Raw genomic sequence first — 17,039 nt, 5'->3', positions numbered from 1 at the left:
GCAGGAATGTTCCCTCAGGAATAATTCCTGGTACAGGGCATATTTAACATTCTTACACACGAGCAATAAGAGACACACACAATAAAATCATCTGGTTTGCATACACCTTCAACATCTTTCCAAGCAGTGAAATGCAAGTTAATGGAGATGTACTTAAAAAGAGCCAGCAAACTGTCCAAAAGGGCTGAACAGGGCAATGTGCACTGCAGTGTTGGCAAGCGCCAGTGAATGCATTTAGAGAAATGTAATCTAGTCTATTTATAGGATGATGGGATCTGAGCTATCAGGGAGTTACTTCAACAAATACTTGTGATTCTACCGTTTGGAAGAAGGCATGTACTGGACACTGCAGGTTATATGAAAATGATGGAGACATAGATCCTACTCTCAAATACTCTGAGAAATATTGAAAGAGTTCAGTGAAGGAGGTGGTATTTAAGATGAGTCTTAAATTATGGGTGGCATTTGGGTGGGTGGATACTTGTGAGGGAAGAAGAGAAAATTCTAAGTAGATGAAAGAGCATAAAGCACCCAGGCAAGAAAATTTAGAGTATTGTCCTGGAATGGTGAAGGTTCCAGTGTGGCTGATGGGTAGAAGACATGGAAGAGAGGGAAGGGCTTGAAAGATACAATAAGAATCACCTGTCATGGGAGCCTGCACTTGATTGGCTGGGCAGTGGGAGGGAGAGGTAATGGCAGGATTTAAATATTTTTGAGTGATAATTTAGTAAGTTGAGTCTGGCAGCAATGTGTGGGATAGGGTGGGAAGACACACAGATCAGTTAGGAGGCCATTTTAACAGTCCTGGTAAGAGGAAAAGAAGTCCAACCCAGGGGTGTGAAGAAAAGGAAGGAGAATACAGATACCAGAGACATCTTGGGAGCAAATGCTACAGCAGTGTTTCTTAAAGTGTGGTCCAGAGCCAATCTGAATGGAAATCATCTAGAGAGACTCCTGTGCATCATCCCAGACCTACTGAATTAGAATCTCTGGGTGGGGAGTCTGGAATCTACATTTTCAACAAGTCACCCCGGTAACTTTTATGTAGGTGGGAATCACCTTCTATAGACATGGCACCTAATTCAATGTAAAGAGAGAAAGAAGTTCTCAAAGATGACCCTAAGGATTGGCTGAGCAGTGGAGGGGAGGGGTAATAGCAGGTTGAGTGTGAAAGAATGGTTGTGTCATTAACAGACCTAGAGAAGCCAGAGAGAGGAAAGTTTGGATGGGACTATGACGTCTTCAGTATGGATCCTGTTGAGTTGGGACATACACATGGCAATGTCCCCTGTGGGGTTTGAAGTTGGTGGGGAGATTTGTAAAACATATTGCAGAGAGGTAATAGTTAATGTCATGGGAACGAATGATGTTCGTTAGATTTTAAAAAGTAAAACATGTGGAAGATGGCAAGAGGGAGAAGAAGTGGATGCTAGAGTATAAATGAGGTCCTACAATGAAGGTGGCCCCAGAATAGCTTCCAAACCCGAGTGGTGGGACTGACTTCCTGCAATCTGGCCTACCAGGTTATACCAAGCTTTGGGCTGAAATTATGTTGGGTGAAGTTAGATATCTATAATTCTACCTGCAGAGATGTATACATGTGGGGATAGGTGGGAAGTGAAGTGGGCTAGAAAACCCCCCTGCTGCTCAAGGAATTCCTCCTCTTAGTTCACCAAAGCTGGGTATTTCTTATAAGCAGCAATTAACCCTTCATCTCTAAAATAGAGTCCAATGAAAGTGGGACTCACTAACTGATAATTGGAAGGAAAGGGGAGGAAGCAAAGGGAGAATTGGGTTGAACTATGTTCTCCCCAAAATTCGTATGTTGGAGTCCAAACCCCTAGTACCTCAGAATATAACTGTATTTGGAGATAGGGTCTTCACAGAAGTGATTAAGTTAAAATGAGGTCATTTGGGTGGGCTCTGACCAATATGATGTGTCCTTATAAGATGAGGAAATTTGAACACAGAGACGTAGAGAGGGAAGACTATGTGACGACACAGGGGAAGATAGCCAACTATAAGCCAGTCGAGAGGCCTCAGAAGAAACCCAGCTGCTGACACCTTGATCTCAGACATCTTGCCTCCCCAACTGTGAGAAAATAAATCTTTATTGTTTAAGCCACCCAGTCTGTGGTACTTTGTAAAGGCAGCCCTAGCAAACTAATACAGAGGGGAAGGGCCAAAAAAAGAAGGTAAAAAAGACAAGAAGGAAGAGGAAGTGAAGAGCAGGAGAGAGTAACTACTTCCCTCTCTCCCAGGAAGATGATGGAGGCAGGGCAGGGGCAAGAGAGTCTAGTTCAGGACCTTGGAGATGACCTGTTTTGCAGGTTTACACAATGTCACAGAACACAGGAAACGACAGAGATCCAGGAAGAAAAGAGGGTAATCTAAAAACAAAAAAAAAGGTTCTGATGAACCTAGGGGCAGGACAGGAATAAAGACACAGACATAGAGAATGGACTTGAGGACAGGGGGAGGGGGAAGGGTAAGCTGGGACGAAGTGAGAGAGTGGCATGGACATATATATACTACCAAATGTAAAATAGATAGCATGGACATGTATACACTACCAAATGTAAAATAGATAGCTAGTGGGAAGCAACCGCATAGCACAGGGAGATCAGCTTGGTGCTTTGTGTCCACCTAGAGGGTTGGGATAGGGAGGGTGGGAGGGAGACGCAAGAGGGAAGAGATATGGGATGTATGTATATGTATAGCTGATTCACTTTGTTACAGAGCAGAAACCAACACACCATTGTAAAGCAATTATACTCCAATAAAGATGTTAAAAAAATAAGATAAAATAAAAAAATAAAAGAAAAGAGGGAAGTCAACTGTTCCAGGCTTTGGGACATTGAGGAGAAAAGGACTGTATTTAGCCATGGATGATTTATAATAGTAAAAATGGAAACAATCTAAATATCTGACAATAGAGGAATTATAAACATGTATTGGATAATTATGCCACATGAAAAATCATCTACACTCAAAGAGTTTAAAAAGACATGGAGGGCTTCCCTGGTGGCGCAGTGGTTGAGAGTCCGCCTGCCGATGCAGGGGACGCGGGTTCGTGCACCGGTCCGGGAGGATCCCACATGCCGCGGAGCGGCTGGGCCCGTGAGCCATGGCCGCTGAGCCTGCACGTCCGGAGCCTGTGCTCCGCAATGGGAGAGGCCACAACAGTGAGAGGCCCGCATACCGCAAAAAAAACAAAAAAAAAACAACAACAAAACAAAGACCAGAAAAAGGCACAAAATATGATGTTGAAATAAATTTAAAAAAAGCAGAATGTAAAACTGTATTAGAGAATGACTGTACCTACAGTAAATATATATGTAACTACCTTTTTAAAAATTAAAGTATAGTTGATTTACAATGTTGTGTTAGTTTCTGGTGTACAGCAAAGTGATTCAGTTATACACATATATGTATATATGTTCTTTTTCATATTCTTTTCCATTATGGTTTATTACAGGATATTAAGTATAGTTCCCTGTGCTATACAGTAAGACCTTATTGACTATGCATTTTATATATAGTAGTTTGTATCTGCTAATCCCAAACTCCCAATTTATCCCTCCTCCCCCTTTCCCCTTTGGTGACCATAAATTTGTTTTCTGTCTGTGAGTTTGTTTCTGTTTTGTAAATAAATTCATTTTGATCATATTTTAGATTCCACATATAAGTAGTATGATAATCTCTACTTAGTGAAGTTAAATAGAGAAAGACAGACATAAACAGCATTAATATAAGAGTATGCACAGCATCTTCCCCTTCCCTTCCCTGCTCCCTATGGAAAATTCTGCTTTGCTCATTCCCACTCCCTCAGTCCTTTGAACTCCAGTCTCACCATGTAGATCAATGGTGTGTGTGTGTGTGTGTGTGTGTGTGTGTGTGTGTGTGTCCGTCCTGGGAAAATGGGATGAGGACCTACACTCTGTCATTTTCTAGAGGCAGAAGGTAGGGGCAGGCAGAGGCAAGCCATGAACAAGTGGTCCAGGCCTAAGGAGCTTGGGGAAGACTAGGTGTGAGAGGGTTGGAGTCTAGGAAAAATTGGGGGGTGGGGATTTTGAAAAGTGTTGCTGTGGGTCATAACCTGGATGCTCCTTAATGTTTTCAGGAGAAGCAAATGAAGATTGGGATTATTTTCAACTACTTTTGGTCTCTGGCTACATGAGACCCCAGACCTTATTTATTTACATATATGGGCAAAGAAAAGGACTGGAAAGAAAGAAACCAAAACACTAGAAGTGGTTAACTCTGCATTGGTGGGATTATTAGGCATTGACACTTTTATGTAAGTTTTGAATAAAAACATGTATTAATGGTAAGGGGTGCATTATTGTTGTTTAAAGAAGGTATACATACTTTCAGTAAAGTGATCTGGGCAGGTTGAATTGCAAAGGGTTAGGAGTGAATGGGGTGATAAAGTGGGCTTAGATTACTTTCTCAAGAAGTTGCTATGAATAGGAAAGACTTGGGCAAAAGCTTAAAGAGGTGGGAAATTCAAGACATTTTTGGAGGGAGGGGGCTTTTAGGATAGTGAGATCTAAAGAGTTTGACAAATAAGGCATCAAACACCCACTAAGGATGTATTATTTTGAAACATTTTTGATAATTTGTATGTCTTGGAGGCAGAGGGAATTTTATGATATAATCTTTAATTAGCTTTGAGGTGTTTCTCACTTGGTCCAAATGATATTGATTGAGAACTAAAAGGTAATTTCCTCAGCTGAGGCTTAACTGAGTCAAGAGTCTGACTTTCCAACAATTAAGACATTAGGGCTGTAGTGATAACAAAGATAAACTTTAAAGGACTCTGACGTTTAAAAGAGGAATGCTGATCCAGGAATGCTAATTGAAATCTGTAAACTCACAGGTAAATTAGATGCAGATTTGTTTGTTAAATTCTGGGATTCCAGAAGTTAGAGGAAGGTGCACGATGAACAAAATTAGGTATATTTCTTATGTGAGATATTAATGGATTGAACTTGTTATGTCCACAGCTGAATATAAATACACTCAAAAACAGTCTGCATTAATTCGTAGATGATTGATTAAATATACCCTAAAAGAAAATGAAGGTTTGGGGGCATAGTTTCCCCTGGGAGGGTATCAAAGATGACGGTGATGGTAGCATATCCCATAATGCTCCCTTGGAGGAAATATTAAGTAATTCTCATATTCTCAAATTCCCAGAGATGACTAATATGGGAGTTGGTGAAGCTGATGAAGCATTGGATTTTGTCTGTGATAGGTGAAAACATACCTACTATACAGGTTTCAGCTGAGAAGAACTGTCAGATGTGTATCTAAATATAATTTTCTCAGACTTTTTCTTTGAGTATGGAGTACATATTTGGAAGAGGTTACAAGGAGATGGGGGGGGGAAGTGATGAATGCAGATTGCTATGGTTAATTAATGAAGCATAAAATTGGAAAGAGATATTAAATTGTCAAGAAGGTGTAAATGAAAAGACAAAAAGATAGATTTTGCAAGAACAGCCAGGGTGTGTATCAGGACAAGGGAAGCAGGATGGCAGGTGTAGGTTACAGAGCGGGAGGAGGATAAACCTCTACCTTGATGGAGCTGGTGTCCAAAGAGGCATGATCGAGTTCTGGGGCACATCTGTCCCAACATGTGTGAGCAAAACATTGAAAATGAGCAGGGGAAATACTGGAGAAGAAATACATTTAGTGGCCACTATACAGAAAGCATCTGAAAGATTCAAAACAGGAGGAAGGTAACAAGTTCAAGGAAAAATGCAAAGCCAGGAAATGGGGAAGGGGAGAAGGAAACAAATGTGTATCAAGGTTCTGCTAGAAAGCAAGCAGAAACTTCTGATGCAGCTATTTTGTTGCCTCTCCATTAACTCAGGCTTTTAAATGCAGTTTTCTCAAACTCCTCTCTCAAAATGTATGTTAACTACTTATGAAATAATGAACTAACATGCACAACTGATGTACTTGACTCTCACATATGGGGTGAGATTTCCATTTTCTACTTTGTTAATTTCTACATCATTTAAGTTTTTATAAGTATACATTACTTTTATAATAAGACAAAACCAGAAAAATTATATCAGAATGAGGTTAGCTTCCATGGATAAGCCACTTGTACCCCCAAATAATCATTGTGAAGTGTTGTATTAATGTTTAAAAAAATGTATTGATAGTAGTCATAGCAATAATAATATTACATAATAAAAGGATATTACTGAGCATATTACATATTACACATCACACTCACATTTTCCTTAAAGGTTAGGTTTAAAACCTCACCTCCCTACCCCAAACAAAATGATATAGGTGTGGCTCCACTGTTGCCAACACAACCACGTACAAATCTATGACGATGTATAAAGAGACTTAGATAACTGTGTGGGTGATATGAGCAGGCAGAGGCATTGGAACTCCCCTCTCCACCCTATACACCACTGGTCGATAGTTACCTTAAGGGCTCCACGATTTGAATTCCCAAACATCTGCCTACAGATTTTGCCTATAATCTCTCTTTTACTCAATGCTCAATTGTTCTCAAATTTAGTTCAATGGTTCTCAAATTTAGTGTGCATAAGAATTACCATACAAAGTAGCACACACAAAACCATGTATCCTATACTTTATGGGTGATTTAAGGGATTTTTCAGAGATAATTTTGTTTGTACTTAATTTTTGTCTTACTTGCTGACTTTACAGCCACGCTGTTCCTTTGTATAATATGAGATTTGGCTCTACTTGAGAGAACTGTCAGAAACTTAATTGGGGATTCTCTTTGCCTCCTGAAGAAAAGAATTAGAAAATTTACTGTGGTTCAAATACCTTCTCAACCTTCCAAAGCTAGTATATAATAAATGTTTAATTTTTAGCCTGACCAAGAATCCTATAGAGGTATAGGCAACCATCCTTTATTTTTTCTAATGAAAGATGGAGTCCTATTATTAAGCAGTCAGGTCTACTTATTAATCTAAAACAAACAAGTATGACCATTGTAACTCTAAGAGAGAAATTGGAGAATTTGCGATGTAACCCATTGAGGAGTCAAGCGATTCTCAAAGAATGAACAGTGACTTTGGATAGAATGATTTATGGCCCTTTGTGAGATGAGTGGGGAAGTAAGTGGTTAAATGAGTGTGTCTGCCAGATGGGTTCCTAACCCCAGAGTGTGGGAGAGAAGGATGTATGGGATTGGATTAGGATCCCAGGTGAGACTCAGACAGGTAAAGATGGGGTCCACAGGTTGGCTGTGAAAACTGTGTCCAGCACAGGGCCCTGATCTGCTGAAGGGGAAAGGGGCAGTGTCTCAGCAGGGGACTGTGCCTGCAGGGTTGGGGGTTGGGCTGCCTTTTCCCATAGGCTCAAAGGCAATATATAGGCCAGTGGTAGACCAGGGAGGATGTCTGCTTCATGCACTAAACTTCACACAAGTTTAAGGGTCAGTTATTTAAACAGGATGTCTTGGCTTCAAAATGACTGTGAGGTGGGTGATATTGTATGTTGCTAACTCACATATTTTTCCACTCTTAAGGCTTCTCTTCCTGTCCCTGTTGGAGAGGGGTGAGTAGCACTCAAGCAGATACTTGGTTCTCTGAGATTTCCATAATTAGGGAAAAGATGGAGCAGGGCAGGAAAACAAAAGTGAATCTAAATTATTCTGCCTTGTTCTACAAAAAGTCTAAGCATTTGAGGGAAGGGGATTAGCGGGTATATAGACCAAACATCTTGGCAAACCAAGAGGAAACAGAAGATTTCCTTGGGCTGCGGGAAGGAGCTGTGGAAGGGGAGGAGAGAGGAGGGAAGGGGAGGGAAAGACTCTGATCAATTTGTGTGAACTTTGAATACAGAGGGGACCCTTGAGCCTATGTCCTAGCAACTCCCAGAAGGAAGAAATGGTTGTGTGGCATGTCTGGGACAACAGGACTAGAAATGTCTTGTAGATGATTCCATGCCCAGGCCTGACACGACAGCAGCAGAACAATGGGCATCTCAACACTACCAAGTGAAAGAGGACCGACCAGCATGGCCCGACCCCCAGTCCTACTTTGGCATTGTTTAAAACCAGAGATTCTCAGGGAAGACTGAGACAAAGTTGTTTTCTGCCAGTTTGGCAGATGGAGACCTCAGAATTTTAAAAAAATATAAAATGAAAAAAAAATTACCTGAATATAAATTCTGAGATTTACATGTACTATCACTGCCTTTAAGTGAATATATCAAAATGGCTGTATCAGAGTCATGGTTCTTGCCTACTGTGTTCAAGGCACTGGGTGAAGCATGGTCACCACCTGTTCTGTCAAGTAAACTTCACAAAACAGCACTGCATGGCTGATGTCATGATTATCCCAGTTTACAGGTGAAACACTGTAGCTCAAAGACACAGTGACAAGTAGAGAGCCAGGCATGCAAACCCAGGTCTGTTTTCCTTCCTGCATTATGCTCTAGTTATCAGTGACATGTACCTAAACTCAGGGACAAAGGGAATACACTGGGGTGCTCAAAAGGTAAAGAAAAAAAAAGGAGCTCAGTCCATTATAGCAATGGGTCTGTCTTGTTACTGAAAGTAGAGTACATAAATAATACTGATACGCAGAGGGAAAGCCTGTCACTAGATCAAAAGAAGGAAACTCTTAGGCAAGGAATGGAAGTTCCTAGGTGACACTAGACTTACAGAAACCAGGTCAGACAACAAGCCTCTCTTCTCCATATCAGAGGCCTCTTTTCAGAGGCATAAGTATTGAATGTGTTTTCAATATGCTGTGGTGAGTTTAGATTAAAACAAACCAACCAACCTATGGATGTGTAGATGTATTTTCACCAGCCTATATAATTTCCATTCATTCAACTCACTGGAGCACTCCTAAAGCCATTAGGCTAGAAAAACGAAAGCTTACACACACACACACACACACAGACACACACACACACACACACACGCACACACACACACACACACGTGCACAGGCACAGTCAATCAATTCCAAAATTCCTACCCAAGTTTAAGCAAAAGAACAGATACACTTTAGCATTTATTTTAAAAAATCTGTGTGATTCCTCAAAGACCCAGGTTAGACTTAAATGTTTATATTTAAGGCTTTGGATACATGCTATTGTCCAATTCACAGGACCAGGTTACCTGGTTAGGATCAGGATCAACTTCATCCCAGTTGTGAGTGACATGGCCTTGGTCAATGGATTCAAAAGGCTTGTGAGAAACCGAAGGTAGAATCCTATATAGCCAGCTGGGGGGAAACAAGGACACATAAGCCTTAGGGTAATGTTATGAGTGATGCACAGACTGGCTCAGGAAATACCATTAGGAAGACGCTGAAGTCAACAATGATCTGTGGGCTTTAATGTGAGAAGCAATGACACAGCATCATTTCTTAATAGCCACTACTGCCCATAGCCCTGGCCTCTTCTCACCTTTCCACACGATCCATCACTCTTCAAACTGAGCCTCTAGCCCTTGGTTATTTCCATACTGACAAAAAAAGAATTGCCTTTCCCAATGACAACTATAAAGGAAGGGAAAGTACCTTGAGGGATATCTGTGCAGGCAAATCCACAGAAAAACATTAGCTTATGTACATATTGGATACTAATCCTTGCTCTGGCTCTGGAAAGTGAGGACAAGGAGTCCTACACAGATTGAGACAATATGGGTGGTTTCTCTGTCATTTTTGAAATATAAATCAATTTTCTTCTTTAAAATTATAGAAGTAATTCATGCCAGTGATAAAAATAATTCAAGTAATTTAAAAAGTCTCAAAAGGTAGACTTAGATGGCTTTCTCCTCCAGTTTCTTCAGAGCCAATCCTCAGAGGCATCAGAACTTAACAATTTTCTTGTACATTCTCTAAGATATTTACAATGCATAATAAGAAAAATTGCCAAATTGTTGTACCGCTTTATTCTCACAACACTAATGTGTGAGAGTGCCTGATCACCCACATCTTTACAAATAGGGGGTATTATTACTAATTTTGGCCTTGTAGGTAAAAAATACTATCTCATTTTTATTTTGTATTACCATTATTATGAGTAAGGCTGAGAATTTGTATGTTTATTGGCCCCTTAGAATTTTTCTATAAATTACTTGCCGAAGTCCTTTACCATTTTTCTATTGGGTTGTTTTTTTTTTTTTTTTTTTTTTTTCAGGCCCGGGGGCCTCTCACTGTTGCGGCCTCTCCCGTTGAGGAGCGCAGGCTCAGCAGCCATGGCTCACGGGCCCAGCCGCTCTGTGGCATGTGGGACCTTCCCGGACCCGGACACGCACCCGCGTCCCCTGCATCGGCAGGCAGGCGGACTCTCAACCACTGCGCCACCAGGGAAGCCCTGGGTTGTCTTTTTGATGTTAATTTGTAAGATGTTTAGGAAATTAACATGTCTAAAATTATAAGAGCATCCATCTTTACTTTCTTATAGTACATTTCTGGCTTTGTTTCAGGAAGAGAAGACTCTGATGAAGGAACCCTGAAGGACACCAGGAGGAGAACCATCCAGAAGTTGAGAGGGACACTGAACCTCACTAAGAGGGACCCAAGTCCTTTCAGAGGCTGTTACCTTGACAGGGTACAGCAGGAAGAAGAACACCACTTGGGGCAATAGAAGACCAGACCTGCTTGAACAAGCTCTGGCCCTTTAAGCCCCAGGACAGTCTACTTCAGGGGGTGGAATTGACCTGGCCCTACACTGAGCCATTTGGGAGATTAAAGGGCTAGCTAGATTTGTTCAGTTTTCTTTTGATTCCTCTAGCTCTAGGTGAAGTAATCTCAGACATTGGACTTCGGACCATGAATTTACTAGGCCTCTCTAGGTTCTATACGGAATTGAGAACATGTGTGTGTGTGTTTTAGAACCGACTGTGTGATCCTGGGCAAATGACAAGACTTTCTTGTTTTTTTTTTTTTTTTTTTTCTGGTCACCCTGCCTGGCTTGTGAGATCTTAGTTCCCTGACCAGGGACCAAACCCAGGCTCTCAGCAGTGAAAGCTCAGAGACCTAACCACTGGACTCCAGGGAATTCCCAAAACTTTCTTGATCCTATGTTCCTCATCCTTATCTCCTAGGATTGTTGTGAGGATTCAGAGTTTATGTACCTAGAATGCCTGGCACACAGTAGGTGCTCACTTACTAGATGTGTGTTGAATTGTCTATCTGTCTACCCCTAATCATCTGGGTTTATATGATGGTCCAGATTTCCTACATTCTCTGTGCTGGCTCTCACCTTCTCAGGACCTAAGGGATCAGCTAACTAATCAGATAAAAATCAACCCCTGATAGATATACTCTCTGATAGTTTGTGGGTGCGGGGTGGGGAGTTTCTGAACTCTGTGGCTTAAATGAGTAGTGACTAAATGTAGGAATTTCAGGCTTTCTCATCTATGGATGGGGCTGGTTCCATCTTCCCACTGGGGATTTTAAGCATTTTCACAAAATTCTTGTGGATACCTTTGAAGAGTTCTAAACAGATGGGTGAACCATGCTTAGTATCCCTTGTTTTTTAGCTGAGTTTATAAAACTCCCCAGGCAGCACTACACTGCCCTGGACAGAGATTTAATTCTGATTCAGGGGATGGTGCCAGCATCTTAATGAAATGCCAATGGCTCCTTTTCAGCCTCCTGGAACAGAGCTCTGCTCCTGCTGGCTGAAGATATTGCTGAATAATGGGGGCAGGCAGCAGAATCCGGAGTCCAGGTGTCCAGTTAGTGAATGGGTCATAAAGTCAAGAACATAGTCATGGAGGCCAAGTTATCATAAATTAGAATAGACAGGAATTGTCTGTGTGCTTACCTTACCTTGGCTATCTGGGCTTGCAGAGAGAGAGAGATGATTAAATAGCGATAGAATTAATCTTGATTTGACAAGTATGGGAAACTATCTCTTCCCCCTCCATGTACATATCTATCGAGAGGGAAGCAATATTGATATTGACATGGTAGCATAGCACCTGCCACTCAGTTTTCTGACAGCCTCCTAGGGATACACTGTATTGGAGGGAGACACTCTGCTACTGTGGCAATAATGATGATGATAATAATTAATGTTAATTGAGCACTCACCATGTACCTGGCAATGTGCTAAGCACCTTACATACGTTCTTTCCCTTAATCCTCATCACAACTATAAGTACTATTATTATCTCTTTTACAAATGAGAAACCAGAAGGCTCTTGGAGGGTACATGACCTGCCCAAGGTCACACAGCTGGAAAGAGAAGGAACCAGGATTTAAACTCAGGAGGCCTGCCTCCAGAGTGGGCATGATTAACCCCTAAGGGGAACAACCTATCATTTGTGTGGTCCATGGTGCTTTTGTTCTCACTATCTCATTTACTTCTCAGGAGGACTGCTGGAGACAAACCCAATCACCTTCCACTAAGCAGTACAAGACTGCCTGCCCTCCTACCCCAAACTCCAATATAAGCTGCAGCCCTCTACACAGGTGTCCTATTCTGAAATTCCCATAATTAGACACTGCTTGTTTAAGTCACAACACTCAACTGCTTCCCTAAACCACAACAGCTACTGCAACCAACCTGCCCCATAGGAGTTAACCAAGAGACTGAGTTCATTGACCTGGCTTGTAGGATTAGAGCAAACATGGATCATGATACGTTGTGCTAATGAATGTGCTGGTTTCCAGCAAAGACAAATTCCGAGGAGAAAAATCCTTATTAATTCAAACCACCAGGGGCCATAATACATGACCTTTCATCTAACCCAAGCTTGGATTATCCAACATTTTCATCCAAAGAACATAATACTTCTAGTCAGCTGAGGAAGACATTGCACTGAACCTTCTATAATTTTGAGTTAATCATTATAAAAAAAACTCCCAAGTAAATCAAAATTTGGAACTCAACTGCACAATCCCAGGGGAAGGCCAGACTATGAGGAAGACTTTCTTCTGAGTACAAGCAACAAATTGTAAATGGAACTAGACATGTCTGTTTTCTAGGCTCTGTGCAGCTGCTCTCTCCCCTTCTATCAGTCACTTGATTCTAGCTGGGGATGAGGTTCATCCTCCCCTGACTATGACCCAGAGCACAGCCTGTAAGAAGCAGGATCTTGGGCAACCCTGGGAGGCTGTGGCCTATGTATATGAGGCAGCACTAAATACTAGTCAAAGCTCCCATAGACCACAGGTCAGAATTAACCTAATCCTTTTACCTTCTTTTATTGCTGCTCCGTGGACAAGTGAAAGCTGATCCTGAGAGCTGCTCAGCATACAGATTGTAAGGGCAAACTTGAGGATTATTCTAAAACAAAGGAGGCAATAAATGACATCACTCCATCAGAAAAGCATTCCACCTTCCAATCAAACAACTCAGTGAGGGAATTTTGTCTTGGATGGCGATGCTCTGAGCCACTCACTGCACATGACCATCTCCAACCCATACGTCCTTCTTGTAATAATGTTTTAGGTGACTTTCCTCCTTGATTAGAAAAGTAGTACATGCTTATTGTAGAAAATTTATAAACTATAAGCCATTATCTCACCATCCAGAAATAACCCAATGTTGACATATGAGTATATTTCCTTCCATTCTTATCTTCCAAAATGGGAACGCTATGATATGTGTAGTCCTGTTAATAATTAGCACTTAAAAAAAAGAGGAAACACTATATCATGAGCATTTTTTCATGCCATGAAATATTCTTAAAAATTTTTGACAAAATTTTTGTTTGCCATATTTTTGCTATTGTAACCAACACTAGTGTGAACATCTTTTTGCCCCCTTTTTTTTTTTTTTTTTTAACGAGGACTGATTATTTTCTCATCATTGCCATATCTTATGCTGTTCAAGGGAACTTTAAGGAAGTCCCTTAATCCCCGACCTAGGGGATCTTCTTGAAAGCCCTAAATTTAGTGTTACTTTTTTGGGACTAAGTGCTTTGCCATAGGTAACCATTATCCAACTTTAACCTTTGTATTGTCATTGTTCTGCATCCCAATTGTCTTAATGATTTGTGAAACTCCTAGACAGTTCACAGGCTAATTTTCAAGATGGTGGGTAGAAGCACTTGGCCTGAAAGCTGGTCATTCATTCCTATAATTCAGAGTTCTCCAAGCTAATATTCCATTCACTCATACCTGTCCTTCTGGCAGGGCACCTGGGCAGCGAGGATCCTCTGAGGCACACTCATTACCGAATCCAGAAATGTACTGCATGTGACAAAGACACAAAGGCCACTATTAATGGGATTTAAAGAGTATTTTGCTATTTTGACTGTCTATGAAGGTAAGAATTTCTTTATGGACCTATGTTTGTATATCGCATTCTATACATAACATCTTTGCTATGTCTTGGCATGTGAACCATTTAGGAAAGATAATTTCTCTGTGTGAATTTTAAAGACCACCAATTAATTGGGAGAAGAGTGCTGGATATTACATGGACTTTCCATCCTTAGCTGTACTTAGTTGATTTATGGGCTTATTCTTAATTATCCCACTCCAAGAACAGGTTCTTTAATTCTGGACCCATCAGGGAGTTCCTGAGAGGGGAGGTGGCTCAGGCATCACTTCAACTCCAGGTTAGTAAGATCTGGCTGGCCTAGCTTGCAACCTCCCTGAGGTTGGAGCTCCACTTCCCCTTCATACGCTGAAACAAGTAGCTGTAAAGAGTGTGTGGATCCAATCTGACAGCAAAACCCTTGAGAAAAAGCCTTCCAACCAGCCTTGCTGCAGGCAAAAACCTATATCATCTGGCTCATCTATGGCGCACTTGTAAATATATTTGCATCTATGTGGGTATAGGAAAACAAGTTTTGAAGATATGCGTGGCTTTCAGGGGAATAGCCAGATCTGTCCTCAGTGGCACAATGGAGTTCATTCTGATTGTCATCAATTTACTTTTCATCCAGAGGAAAAAAAGGGAGTTTCTCAATAAAGTAAAGTGTGCAGAGCCCCTAAAACTTATTTTGACAGCACTTAAACACACCTGTAAGTTCTTGTTCACTGTTTGGCTTCTCTGCTAGTTTATAAGCTCCATGAAGGCTGGAACTATGGCATCTTGTTTACCTCTATATGCCTTGTGCCTGGTTTATAGAAGGTACTCAGTAGATATCTACTGTTTGATTTAGTTTTTCCCTTACAGCCTGTTCTATTCTATTTATTTATTTATTTATTTTTGGCTGGGTTGGGTCTTCGTTGCTGCACGTGGGCTTTCTCTAGTTGTGGAGAGTTGGGGCTACCCTTAGCTGTGGTGCACGGGCTTCTCGTCTCGTTGTGGAGCACGGGCTCTAGAGCTCAGGCTCAGTAGCTGTGGCGCACGGGCTTAGTTGCTCCGCGGCATGTGAGATCTTCCCCGACCAGGGCTCGAACCCCTAGTCCCATGCATTGGCAGGCAGATTCTTAACCACTGCGCCACCAGGGAAGTCCCCCTTAGAGCCTATTCTGACATGAGTGTATGTATCCTGATCTAAGTAGGGTTAGAACCCCCCTTTTCTCTAACTTAAACATCAAAAGGCCATTTTCTTCCCATAGTTGTTCCTCATAAATGTATCAATACTTAATTTTAGCCCACGATAATGAAAGTGCAGCGTCACTCAGTGAGTGAAATGCCACCATCTGAGTACATGTCTTTAAGAGATATAAGAAGGAAGTAAGTGGGTGGCGGATAAACCCTCCAGAATTCTCAGCAGCTTAGAGCAGGATGAGATTGATGTAACACACCTGGATGTGTGAGCAATGATCAGGGCAACAGCTGCCCATATTTGGAAGGAATATCAAATGTGAAATGTTATGACCTAGAAAGCAATGGAAGTGAAATTATTCTTTTTTGCCTCCAGACACAATATTTTTTTATATTTGAAAATCTATCAGCACTAAAAACAGTGTGTTATATTACACAGAGATTGGTTAAGAGCAGCATGCAATTTGGAATGATTTCCTTGGGGAAAGGGCAGAGACCATCCAGCGTCTGACTCTCCACTGAATACAATTTTCTTCTCTCTAATGAACCTCGTGCTCACCATCAAGAGGATTGAATCTGAGCTGCTGAGAAATGGTAATGACCCGAAATTATCTTCAGTTCTGTGGAATGGAATTGCAGACCAATCTTGCCTGAAGCCACTGAGTATCTCAGTGGCTTCACTTTGTTCAACTGCAGCATTGTTTCCCTCTGCAAAGGGAGGCAAGAAGGTCTGAGGCTGAGCTTTCTGGCAGGAGTGGGTGGGTTTACTCATTAACCGTCTCCATTCTTTGCAACTGCTGGCCTCAGAACAGAGTCCAGGGTTATTTGTACGTTGGGAACAAAGGAAAAGAGACTTACTATATGTAATTTTAAAGCATATGCTTCAGACTGCTTTAAAAAGTAGAAAAGAAAGTAGAAAGAACAGCTGGTGCTTTGGAAGGGAGCCATCCAGCTCAGAGAGAGGTGTGAGCTCTGAATAGGTTTCTCAATCTTAGCTGAGGTGCATTGGCTGAAGAGGGGGATGAAAACTGCTGAGTCATTCTCAAACCAGTTGGTTTTTCTAATCCCCTGAGAGAAAAATTACAGATGAGTTGGTTAGAGTTTTAAAATATCATGTGCCTTACTGCTGAAGGTATCAGAATCAAGGAAGCAGTATTCTGCAGCTGCTTTCCCAAGGCTTTGAGATCAAGGACAGAATCTGAACTCTGCTTATATCAGCTGTGAAAATCCAAGCTTTCAACTCCAGCTGGTTCAGTGACTATACAAATATACCTTATGCCGAAAAATTAAAAATAAAAACGTCTGACATTAAGCAAGTGTGTTTATATGCTTTCTTCAATCCAGATTTCTGAATAATTTGCTCCCACATAGAAACAATTTTGTTTCCTTCCAAGAGAATTATACACATCCTTTCTAAATGAAAGAACAAATTACTGAGGTCCATGTAACTTCAGTACCATCAGTTCTTTGGCAGCTCCCTAGTGTACAGCTTTCTAATTTTCACCTGGTCCCCAGGATATGATTTATTTGTCAGAGTAGTTTTATGAGGTGCTTTCTCCTGACTCTGATTCTGGGTAACACCCTGATGGGACGAGCAGATACTATACCTCACTTCC

At 41.3% G+C, this 17,039-nt stretch overlaps 1 protein-coding gene across 1 annotated transcript in view; it reads right to left on the bottom strand.

The window, feature by feature from the left end:
* Positions 1 to 17,039, bottom strand: part of HGD (homogentisate 1,2-dioxygenase) — a 46,438-nt gene that overhangs the window by 25,924 nt on the left and 3,475 nt on the right. The window contains exons 2-4 of the mRNA XM_007450510.1: positions 14,100 to 14,171; positions 13,175 to 13,263; positions 9,137 to 9,242 (exon numbers count right to left, since the gene is read on the bottom strand). Coding sequence (XP_007450572.1) covers positions 9,137 to 9,242; positions 13,175 to 13,263; positions 14,100 to 14,171 — 267 coding nt within the window. The remainder of the gene's footprint in view (positions 1 to 9,136; positions 9,243 to 13,174; positions 13,264 to 14,099; positions 14,172 to 17,039) is intronic.

Source organism: Lipotes vexillifer, unplaced genomic scaffold (assembly GCF_000442215.2).
Source record: "Lipotes vexillifer unplaced genomic scaffold, Lipotes_vexillifer_v1.1 scaffold1106, whole genome shotgun sequence".
Classification (NCBI taxonomy): domain Eukaryota; kingdom Metazoa; phylum Chordata; class Mammalia; order Artiodactyla; family Lipotidae; genus Lipotes; species Lipotes vexillifer.
This window is presented reverse-complemented; position numbering and strand designations above follow the sequence as displayed.